This window comes from Myxine glutinosa, chromosome 1 (genome assembly GCF_964187855.1).
Source record: "Myxine glutinosa chromosome 1, kmMyxGlut1.1, whole genome shotgun sequence".
Lineage (NCBI taxonomy): Eukaryota > Metazoa > Chordata > Myxini > Myxiniformes > Myxinidae > Myxine > Myxine glutinosa.
The window spans coordinates 26,301,492-26,313,991 of record NC_136261.1 but is presented as its reverse complement, the minus strand read 5'-3'; the positions used below and the strand labels follow the sequence as shown (position 1 = coordinate 26,313,991).

Below are 12,500 nucleotides of genomic sequence, written 5' to 3'. Positions count from 1 at the left end.
CACATCCTCTGTGTAAACACAGAACGGGCAACACGTAGATGTGGGCGCGAAATGACTCACTAATTTATTAGACGGAATGATCCAGTGTATCATTCGCCACTGGAGATCACCTGTCCTTTTTCTTACCAGCTTACTGTATATTGATTCCCATGCAGGCTCAGATGGGAGTCCTTCCGGCATTAACCCTTTCCACCTGGCCACTCCATTTAACGGTGAGTCCCCAAGCAGAACTGCAGTACGTAAACGATACAGGTCTTTACTACTGCATTTCTGAAAAATGTTTTGTCCCTCACTAATTGGGGGCAAGTCTCCGTGACTAGGCTGTACCAATAAACCAGGAAATTGCCAGCCCTTGGATGTCACTAAAACTTCCTGGGTCCATATTAATCCAAGTTGGAAGCTTTTCTTTACTATTTCCTTGAGGACTCTTCCAATTATTCTGTTTGACCATATTCCAGTCATATCAGCGATCTCTTGCACCGACTTCCACCCCCCAACCAGAATCATGGCGGAGGTCCAACACTTTGATTATGCCTGCTGTAATAAAGTGTTGATAAAAGTTTTGGCTTCTTGGAATTGCAGGAAAAAGCGGGTTGCAAAAAAGGGGTTCTTCCACAAACATGTTTGTAGCATAGGTTTCTTGCTGGCGACTTGTTGAAAGGTTTTGCCAGGCATTGAGAAGGCTCTGATAGAATGATGGTAGATGAGATGTGTCGACATGTTGGAGTTGGATTAAGAAAAGTTCAAGGCCGTATCCGAGCCCGCTTGCTTTTCACAGCATGTGATAGGCCAGAAGTCGGCTTGGCAGTCGTTCCTTGTACAGCAACTGCTGTATGGTACACAGCCGAAAAGCCATGATACGACTTTTTTAATGTCGATCAGTCCCTGGCCACCTTCAGACAAGGGGCTACATATGACATTTGGTAGTAACCAATGGTGACCACTCCAAAAAAAATCCACCAGTAGCCTCTGCACTGCCTTTAGTAGTGCCTCCGGTGGCTGAAGGCAGATAAACCAATGCCACAGGGAATAAGCCACCAAATTATTAACCACTAGAACCCTGCCTCTGTAACAAAGGTGGGGCAGAGCTCATTTCCACAGTCCCAGTCTTTTTTTGACATGCTCAACAATCCCATCCCAATTTTTGAGGACGTAATGTGGAGATCCCAGGAAAACCCCAAGGTATTTGACTCCGTCTTCCACCCATTTTAACTTTGTTGGTAGATGCACAGGTGGTACCAGCACTCTTCCAGGTGGAATGTTCTTGAGACAGGGAATCCATAAGGCCTTACTCTTGTCCCAGTTACACTTCAAAGAAGAAGCGAGGCAAAAAAGATTTAAACATTCAACAAGTGCAAGGATATCACTCTCCTTCTTAACAACCACACAGACATCATCTGCATAAGCCGATACAACTACTGAAGGACTCCCAGGTCCTATTAAATTTCAGTCACTCCTGAAATATTTTTCCTAAATAAAATTAGGAGTGATTCCATTACCAAGGAAAATAATAACCCAGAAACCGGGCATCCTCGTCTCACCCCTCTTTGAACTTGTACCGGAGAACTGAGTTCGTTATTTATTTTAAATAAACTAAATATATTGTTGTACAACAAAGTCACGTAGGCCCTAAAATTGGCACCAAAGCCACATGCTTCAAGCACACGATACAAAAAAAACATGATCAACACTATCAAAAGCCCTTTCCAAATCAAGGAATATTATCCCAAAATCTTTTTCCAAGCAATCACATTCCATTAAATCTCTGATCAAAAAAATATTATCAAAAATAGATCTGTTTGGGATGCAGTAATTCTGATCATGGTGGACTAGATCACCGATTACCGTCTTCAACTGACTGGCCAACACTTTTGACAATATTTTGTATTCCGTACATAATAACGAGACCGGCCGCCAATTCTTTATCTGTCGTAGATCTCCAGTCTTTGGAATGAGCGACACCACTGCTCTTCTGAAGCTTACTGGGAGTTCTCCAAGCACCAAGGATGATTCCAGGACATTCAATAATTCAGGGCCCAAAAAGCCAAGAAAAATTCTGCCGTTAGGCCGTCAATCCCAGGAGCTTTCCCCGAGTCCATTTCAGTTAGGGCCTGCGTTAGCTCAGGCAAAGTAATTGGTGAATCCAGGCCCAGGCACTGAGGCTCAGTTAGGGATGAAAGGTGAGAAGTTAAAAATTTCATGGTTTGCTCACAAACATTTTGTTTTGCATAAACTTTTGAAAAAAACTCTCTAATGCACAACCTTACATCACCAGGGTTGGCAACAATGTTTCCCCTAAAGTCTAGTGCAGAGAAAAAAGTTTTGGGTGACTTATTTACAAAATCCATTTGGAAGAAAGATTTACTAGGGGTGTCTGATACCTTTAAATTGTTTATTCTTAATCTGATTAACAGGCGTGCTCCTGCTGAATGTCCCGGGTACCAGAGTGAAGATGACTCCACAATAGAACATTCCAGCAAATCTTCGGACTTGGCTGGAATCAAAATGGGGACGGCGCAGACTGATATATGTGACCCGGGTGGAGCTGTTTCTGATTTGTCAGAATCAGATGATGAAGCTGAGATGACTGAGTTGTCTCAATCTTCATCGTATCAGTCATCCATAGCCCCTCAACTTATTATTTATTTTCTGAATGACACCTACCGACAGCGAAATGTGATTGTAAAAGTTCATTTTCCTGATTTAATTTCATTCATCCAGGCTGCAAAGGACATAATTAGGAAGCCGGATGAATTTCATTTAACAAGGTCGCTGTTTCATCGGCTTAGAAAGGCTGTTACAAAAGCAGGGAGTGAGATTTCCCAACAACCGCTCACGCCTTTTGATAATCCATGAAAAAAAATCACCTTTGGAACCTTAAATATGAACGGCGGAGGTGCAAGCCAAAACCGCCAGGTTCAGGTAAAACGTTTATTTGAGTGCAAGAAAATTGATGAACTCCAGGAAACACATATAATTCAAAATGTGGAGTACGACTGGTGTCGCCTCTTTAAGGGACAGTGTTTTTTTTCGTAACTTGTCTTCTTCTTCTGCTGGTGTGGCTTTTTTTACTCAGACCAGGCCTAGTACCTGAGTCATGCCTCTTCCAGGAGGTGATTAAAGGCCGGTTTATTTCATTGGAACTGGTCATTAATAATTTTCGGTTTACACTATTCAACGTTTATGCACCAAGTGAGAGTGTGGAACGAAGAGCTTTCTTTTCATCTTTGATTCGACACATGTAGTCGATAGATCTCAATAATTGTATTTGCATGTGGGGGGGGGGGGGGGGGTGACTTTAATTGTACCTTTAAACCCAGTATAGACCGAAATACAGCAGAACCTCATCCCGAAGGTAGTACTGATTTGTTAAATTATTTTTCGGCAGTGGGTGTGCTAGATGCATGGAGACTGCATTACCCCAACAAATCTGAGTATACTTGGGGACGATGTGCCAATGGGAGAATGACTTTCGCTAGACTTGACCGTTGGTACATAAACTCACAGTTCAGGAATGCGGTTATCTCTCCAAATCATTTTCCATCTTTGTTTTCTGATCATCATTTCGTTACCATGGGCCTCTTTTTCCCTCAACCCTTACGCAAAAGTGCATACTGGAAATTCAATACCAGTCTTCTCGAAGATGCTTTGTTTAAAGACGCCTTCCGTGCTTTTTGGGTCATCCAACTTTCAAAAAAGCCCTCTTTCTCTTCTTTAGCATTATGGTGGGATAACACAAAAGCTCAGATTAGAGTGTTTTGTCAGCAGTTTGTTTCAAATGAAACTGATGTAAAAAATATAACAATGGCTTGTTTAGAAGCTGATATTATACGGTTAGAGTGTAAACTGGCTAAAGATAATAACAGAAGAGACCACAGGTTATTGGTTGAAAAGAAGGCGAGAAGGAGGGAGAGAGAGCGAGAGGGAGAGAGGGAGGGCGAGAGGGAGAGAGAGAGAGAGAGAGGGTGAGAGGGAGGGAGAGAGGGCGAGAGGGAGGGAGAGAGGGCGAGAGGGAGGGAGAGAGGGCGAGAGGGAGAGAGAGAGGGCGAGAGGGAGAGAGAGAGGGCAAGAGGGAGAGAGAAAGGGCGAGAGTGAGAGGGAGAGAGAGAGGGCGAGAGGGAGAGAGAGGGCAAGAGGGAGAGAGAGGGCAAGAGGGAGAGAGAGGGCAAGAGGGAGAGACAGGGCGAGAGGAAGAGAGAGGTGGAGAAGGAGGAGGAGGATGAGAGAGGGCACGAGGGAGAGAGTGGTAGCGAGAGAGGGGAGGATGAAAGGTGAAAGGGAGAGAGAGGACGAGAGGGAGGAGGGCAGGAGAGAGGGAAAAATGGAGAGAGAGGATGCGAGGGAGAGAGAGGACACGAGGGAGGAGGAGGGTGAGACGGGGAGAGAGGGCGAGAGAGGGCGCGAAGGAGAGAGACGGTGCGAGGGGAGGAGGATGCAAGGGAGGGGGAGGGCGAAAGGGAGAGAAAGACAGAAACAGACAGAGAGAGACAAAAAGATTGAGTTGAGAGAATATGAAAGAGGAAATGGCACCTTCTTGGTAAGGGTTCAGAGATTCCGGGAAAAATAAATCTAGTGAAGTTAAAGTCGTGGTAAAAGAAAATAATGTTGCTCAGCAAGATTTGAACTCAAGCTACTTCAAATGTGTGCGCATGATAAAGTCCCAATAAGTAATGAAGAAATTAAATACCAAAAGAAAAAGAAAAACACGAACTACTATCCACAATGACTAATATTTGCCAACCTGCTGCTCCTATTTTACATTTGCCTCAGGTTCACTAGTACATGTGACATGTATTGTTAACTTTCCCTTTGGCTGCTTTGCCTTTTCTTTTTCATGTTTCTGAGGCTCATGGAGGAGCTCAACACATTAAGGTATGTCGACCACATGAAGGAAGAGAACATTGTGGTACAATGTGAAAATCAACATCGAACATGGGATTTTACTGCAGTCAGCAGCTCAATAAACATCCGCACAACGGGTCCTTAAACAGCACATTGAATCCTTTAACAGCACAGAGGGTCCTTTAACAGCACATGGGGTCCTTTAACCGCGCACAGGGTCCTTTAACAGTACATCGGGTCCTTTAACAGCACATAGGGTCCTTTAACCGCGCACAGGGTCCTTTAACAGTGCATCCGGTCCTTTAACTGCGCACAGGGTACTTTAACAGCACATGGGATCCTTTAACTGTGCACAGGGTCCTTTAACAGTACATCGGGTCCTTTAACCAGGCACAGTGTCCTTTAACGGTATATCGGGTCCTTTAACCAGGCACAGGGTCCTTTAACAGCACATGGGGTCCTTTAACCGGGAACAGGGTCCTTTAACCACGCACAGGGTCGTTTAACAGTACATCGGGTCCTTTAACCGGGCACAGTGTCCTTTAACAGCACAACGGGTCCTTTAACCAGGCACACAGGGTCATTTAACAGCACAAAGGGTCATTTAACAGCACAAAGGGTCCTTTAACAGCACATAGGGTCCTTTAACAGCACATAGGGTCCTTTAAACGGGCACAGTGTCCTTTAACAGCACATAGGGTCCTTTAACCGGGCACAGGGTCCTTTAACAGCACTACGGGTCCTTTAACAGCACAACGGGTCCTTTAACAGCACATAGGCTCCTTTAACCGGGCACAGGGTCCTTTAACTGGGAACAGGGTCCTTTAGCAGCACATGGGGTCCTTAACCGGGCACATGGGGTCCTTTAACCGGGCACAGGGTCCTTTAATAGCACATCGGGTCCTTTAACAGCACATAGGGTACTTTAACTGGGCACAGGGTCCTTTAGCAGCACATAGGGTCCTTTACCCGCGCACAGGGTCCTTTAACAGCACAAAGGGTCATTTAACAGCACATAGGGTCCTTTAACCGGGCACAGGGTCCTTTAGCAGCACAAAGGGTCCTTTAGCCGCGCACAGGGTTCTTTAACCGCGCACAGGGTTCTTTAACAGCACAAAGGGTCCTTTACCTGCGCACAGGGTCCTTTAACAGCACAAAGGGTCCTTTAACCGTGCACAGGGTTCTTTAACCGTGCACAAGGTCCTTTAGCCGCGCACAGGGTTCTTTAACCGCGCACAGGGTACTTTAACAGCGCAAAGGGTCCTTTACCTGCGCACAGGGTCCTTTAACAGCACAAAGGGTCCTTTAGCCGGGCACAGGGTCCTTTAATAGCACAAAGGGTCCTTTAACAGCACAAAGGGTCCTTTAACCGCGCACAGAGTTCTTTAACAGCACAAAGGGTCCTTTAACCGCGCACAGGGTCCTTTAAACGTGTACAGGGTCCTTTAACCGGGCACAGGGTCCTTTAACCGGGCACAGGGTCCTTTAACAGCACATAGGGTCCTTGAACAGCACATCGGGTCCTTTAACAGCACATCGGGTCCTTGAACAGCACATCGGGTCCTTGAACAGCACATCGGGTCCTTTAACAGCACACAGGGTCCTTTAACTGGGGACATGGTCCTTTAACTGGGGACATGGTCCTTTAACCGGGCACAGGGTCCTTTAACCGGGCACAGGGTCCTTTAACCGGGCACAGGGTCCTTTAACAGCACATAGGATCGTTTAACCATGCACTGGGTCCTTTAACAACAGCACATAGGGTCCTTGAACAGCACATCGGGTCTTTTAACAGCACCTGGGGTCCTTTAACCACACATGGGGTCCTTTAACCGTGCAATGGGTCCTTGAACAGCACATCGGGTCTTTTAACAGCACCTAGGGTCCTTTAACCACACATGGGGTCCTTTAACCATGCACAGGGTCCTTTAACAGCACATCGGGTCGTTTAACCGTGCACTGGGTCCTTTAACAGCACATCGGGTCGTTTAACCACGCACTGGGTCCTTTAACAGCACTTAGGGTCGTTTAACCGCGCACTGGGTCCTTTAACAGCACATCGGGTCGCTTAACCGCGCACTGGGTCCTTTAACAGCACATGGTCCTTTAACCGGGCACATGGTCCTATAAACGTGTATAGGGTCCTTTAAACGTGTACAGGGTCCTTTAACCAGGCACAGGGTCCTTTAACCGGGCACAGGGTCCTTTAACCGGGCACAGGGTCCTTTAACCGGGCACAGGGTCCTTTAACAGCACATAGGGTCCTTGAACAGCACATCGGGTCCTTTAACAGCACACAGGGTCATTTAACCGGGCACAGGGTCCTTTAACCGGGCACAGGGTCCTTTAACAGCACATAGGATCGTTTAACCGTGCACTGCATCCTTTAACAGCACATCGGGTCGTTTAACCACGCACTGGGTCCTTTAACAGCACTTAGGGTCGTTTATCCGCGCACTGGGTCCTTTAACAGCACATCGGGTCGCTTAACCGCGCACTGGGTCCTTTAACAGCACATGGTCCTTTAACCGGGCACATGGTCCTTTAAACGTGTATAGGGTCCTTTAAACGTGTACAGGGTCCTTTAACCAGGCACAGGGTCCTTTAACCGGGCACAGGGTCCTTTAACCGGGCACAGGGTCCTTTAACCGGGCACAGGGTCCTTTAACAGCACATAGGGTCCTTGAACAGCACATCGGGTCCTTTAACAGCACACAGGGTCATTTAACCGGGCACAGGGTCCTTTAACCGGGCACAGGGTCCTTTAACAGCACATAGGATTGTTTAACCGTGCACTGCATCCTTTAACAGCACATAGGGTCATTTAACCGTGCACTGGGTCCTTTAACAGCACCGAGGGTCCTTTAACCACACATGGGGTCCTTTAACCGTGCACTGGGTCCCTGAACAGCACATCGGGTCTTTTAACAGCACCTAGTGTAGCGGTTCCCGCTGAATGTACACAATCGCCTTGCACCTGCCAGGACGCGGCCAGGGCGCGATCGCCATGCCGGGCTCGTCCGGACGGGCCCAGACGTGCCTCTCCTGGGCATGCCCGGACTCGCTGTTCCCGGGCACGCCTGAACCTCCCGGGCACGCCCGGTCTCGTCTTTCCCGGGCATGACCGCTCTCGCCTTTCCAGGGCTCGCCCAGAGCACCCGGGCACGCCCAGCCTCGACTTGCCAGGCCGCGTCCAGGACGCCCGGGCATGTCCAGACTCGCCTTTCCAGGACTCGCCCTTGACACCCGGGCATGTCCAGACTCGCCTTTCCAGGGCTCGCCCAGAGCGTCCGGGCATGCCCGCTCTCGCCTTTCCAGGGCACGCCCAGAGCGTTCGGGCACGCCCAGCCTCGACTTGCCAGGCCGCGTCCAGGACGCCCGGGCATGTCCAGACTCGCCTTTCCAGGACTCGCCCTTGACACCCGGGCATGTCCAGACTCGCCTTTCCAGGGCTCGCCCAGAGCGTCCGGGCATGCCCGCTCTCGCCTTTCCAGGGCTCGCCCAGAGCGCTCGGGCACGCCCAGCCTCGACTTGCCAGGCCGCGTCCAGGACGCCCGGGCATGTCCAGACTCGCCTTTCCAGGACTCGCCCTTGACACCCGGGCATGCCCGGTCTCGGTTTTCCCGGGCAAACGCCCGGGCATAAATGTGTATATATATTGCTGCCCGAAAAACGGGCTTGTGAGAATACCTGAGCTGTTTTGTTTCAATAAAGCAACTCGGACGAATTCCGTCTTTGGTCGCGTCAATTCTTTCGACTTGCGTTGGAGCGCAGCTCCTTCACTAGGGTCCTTTAACCACAGATGGGGTCCTTTAACCGCGCACTGGGTCCTTTATCAGCACACAGGGTCCTTTAACATCGTGAAATCATCATACATCAACGTGAAAAAAAATCAAAGCGAGAGAAACTAAAACCCACCTTCGGAAGGTAATCCTCGATCAAATCAAATATATCTTCTGGAATGTTCTCAAACTCACTGGGATCGAGCACGTGGTCACTAGGCTGTTGGCAACAAGTGGATGTCATGCAGACTGAGATCAACAGTGTCGTACACAGAGGACAATCACAAATTATTTAAAGAAAAACATCCCCTGATCTCATCACGGCATCTCGCACATCAGCAACTCGTCCGATGGTATTTATAAGTGAAACGAATTAAAATTTGGAGCACTGCTTAAACTGTGAGGATAGCAATCAAAGAATAACTGTACAAGTTTACCTGAGGGTAGGTAAAGTTTGTTACTGCAGCATAAGGTCCCATTTCTTGATGCTCGTGAGACTGACACAGATGGTTCATGCTCTGGTTTTGCATCGGGCTAAGAAAATTCCTGTTCTGATTCTCCGGCAAAGGTAAATGGTTTTCGTGGGGCAATGGATGACAAGAGTTCTTCAGACATGTGTTCAAGCACGTTCCATCTTGACCCGGGTATGCTGCCTCTCCGGTTGTGGAGTGCTCGCCGTAAAGGTTCGTAGAGTCCATACACCTGTTGTCCTCACGACTCATGAATCCCAGACCGTTGTCATGGGTCACAAAACAATTGTACATCACGTGACCATCAGCCTTCATGTTCTCTGGAGAAATATCTCCGTCAGTCAAATGGCCATTAAGCAGGTCGCCATTTTGATTTGTCGAAATGTCATCGCAGGTGTCCTCCACCGTGACTCCAAAGTGAGAATGCTCAATGCTTCCATTGGTCAACATTGACGAAGAATGTTCAAATTGATAATGAGGCTTGTACAAACTACAGACAAACACAAGAAGGAAGGCTGAATGAGGAGGAAGAAAAGAAGTATCGGATAGGTTGGGGGATACAGGTTGTAAAAACGTTTGAGACTGGTGAGAGGGAGAGAGACAGCGAGAGGGAGAGAGATGACATCAAGCTCCATTAGCATGAATGCCAGTGACTGCTCTGTCAGATGTAAAAAAAAAAAGAAGAAAAAAAAGAGCACACTGTAGCTTACAAACTGCAACCGAAACCAAAGGATTATTCATTCATAAGCACAAAGAGGAAGTATATGCAAATTAGATGAACACCACAACTTCCTCGTGAAAAGAACCACAGGGTTTAGCACTGCACTACAGCCTAGACAAACGAAAACAAATCCAGACATTGTGCAAGCGCATGTTGAAATCATGCAACAACCAAGAAGGTAGAATGTGGGAATCATTGTAGGGAAATCATTGTAGCAAAGAATATCGAACCACCATGACGAAGTGCAACATGTACCAACACAGGAATGGTTACAAGAACCAGAAACAACTCAATGTTTTGAGTAATGTGTCATACAAGTTTAACCAGTTGTCAAACTCACAAGCACAGAAAAAAGTTAACGAGCAACTTTTGCTTAAAATACATACTTAGCCAAAGTTCTGCAAAGTTTTAGGAATAACTCGTCAAAGTTATTCGAGCTCCTCTTACCCACCCCTCCATTACGAAACTCCCGTCTGTACCTTGCATTCATTCCCAATGACTGGGATGAATGCGCCGCCACACATAGTGCACCTCCCCTCATTCGGCAATAAGTTGTACATAAAAGCCGCTTCGTTTTTGGGCTATGTATATTTGTATGTATGGATGGATGGACGGACGGACCATTGGCGGACTGCCTTTGCCCCATTGGTTGGACATCTGGCCAGACTCCGCCCACAATTATAACCTGAAAAAAAAACATACGTCCGCCATTTTGTGAAGGCGACAGTACGCATCCATCGGCCCCAGACTTCAGGCCTTAGTCTTCAGGCCTGTGGTATCAGCCCAAGGCCAGTGCAATTGGAATTGTCCGAGCTATATAACCACAATGTATTACATATGCACATAAGCAGCAGAGTGGGCATGTGGTTGCTTCATGTACATACAGTGCCTTCTGAAAGTGTTAACAACCCTTGACATTTTCACGTTTTGTTGTGTTACAGACTGAATTTAAAATGGATTAAAATGAGATATTTTGTCAATGATCTACACATAATATCCCATTAATGTGAAATTGGAAAATCCTCTCTATCTTTTTGCTGATGACTCCAGTCCTGTCGCTCCATATTGCAACCCTCACATCAGCAGGCATCAGCCTCTTCACTCTCTGCAGACCTGGATAAAATCACAAACTGGTCATACAAGTGGAACATGTCTTTCAATCCTGACAAATCTCACACTCTTACTATGTCTCTTCGAAAAGACCGTCTGGACAACCCTCCCGTCTACTTTTTCAACAATCCTCTCCAAGAAGTTCTGTCACTCAAGCTTTTGGGTCTCACTATCTGCCATGATCTTTCCTGGGAAAACCACATTTCCAAGCTGGCCTCCAAAGCCAGTCGCCGACTGGGCATCCTCCGTCGTGCTAAGTCCTTCCCTGGCACACCTGAGCTCCTCACCACATACAAGGCTTTCATCCGCAGCTTCATGGAGTACTGCTTTCTCCTCTGGACTGGTGCTCTGGCCTCACACCCAGCTCGGGTTCACGCTGTAGAAACCAAGGGTTTTAGAACCATTGGTATCTCCCGCGATGAAGCTGTTTCTGAGGGTCTTTCACTCTCGCACCGCAGGCAGGTTGGTGGGCTTTCTATCTTCTGCCGACTCCTCTCCGGCCATGCTCCCAATGCTCTATCTGTGCTCTATCCCACAAATATTCCTGCAGGAAGCACAAGATCGGTCAGCAACCCTCTTCTGGTGAAACTGCCAAAATCAAGACTCTGCTCACCTTCACTCTTTCATTCCTCTATTTTCCCACCTCTGGAACAAACTCCCTCACTCTCTTCAATCCCTCTCCTCCCTCCAGGTCTTTAAATAATCTGTTCACCACCATCTCTTATCTTCCCCCATCCAAAACCTTGATCTTTTCTACCCCCGTTAATACAACCCAAATTCACCTCTTTCAATCTCCAACTTCTTTTGGGATAGTCCTTGTCGTATCCATCTTGTTTATCCCGTGTCCCCTGCCCCAGCCCTCTCCCTTCCACAGATCTCCCGATGTCCCTGTGCTCTACTGTTGTTGTGCTTCTCTCTCTCTCTCCCCTCTTGTCTCCCGCTCCCTTTATTATATGTTATATGTGTTAGCTCTTACATGAGGCTCGACTTAGTATACAAAAAAAGTGGAATTTTTTTTTTTAGAAGTGTTTACAAACTAATAAATAATTAAAAGCTGATATGTCTAGCATCAATAAGTATTCAACCTCTTTACTATGACCCTCCAAATTGAGCTCAGGTGCATCCAATCACCTTCGATCATCCTTGATACCTACAACTTCATTGGAGACCACCTGTGGCCAAATAAATTGATTGGACATGATTTAGAAAGAAACACACCTTTCTATAAAATGTCCCACAGTTGACAGTGCATGTCAGAGCAGAACCTCTACCATAAAGTCCAAGGAACTGTCCGTAGAACTCTGAGATATAAATGTGAGAAGGCATAGACCTGGCGAAAGGGTATAAAACAATTTCTAGAATATTGAAAGTTCCCAAGAGCACAGTGAGCTCCATCATTAGGAAATTAAAAGAATATTGAACTACCCAGACTCTTCCTAGAACTGGCTGTCCGACGAAACTGAGCAACTGGGGCAAGAAGAACCATTGTCAGGGAGGTGACCTAGAACCCAATGACCATTGACAGAACTACAGAGTTCTTTGGCTGAGATAGGAGAACTTACCGGAAGGACAACA

General features: G+C 47.2%; 1 protein-coding gene across 7 annotated transcripts in view; it reads right to left on the bottom strand.

Moving 5' to 3' along the window:
- Positions 1–12,500, bottom strand: part of SBNO2 (strawberry notch homolog 2) — a 170,943-nt gene that overhangs the window by 93,524 nt on the left and 64,919 nt on the right. For 5 of the 7 annotated variants that reach the window (XM_068108571.2, XM_068108611.2, XM_068108581.2 and 2 more), the window contains 2 exons: positions 9,062–9,584; positions 8,761–8,844 (listed from right to left, as the gene is read on the bottom strand). In XM_068108571.2, the coding sequence (XP_067964672.2) occupies positions 8,761–8,844; positions 9,062–9,584 (607 nt within the window). Of the gene's footprint in view, positions 1–8,760; positions 8,845–9,061; positions 9,585–10,294; positions 10,500–12,487 lie in introns of those variants that run through there. The other 2 variants (XM_068108635.2, XM_068108602.2) reach the window with 2 other exon arrangements.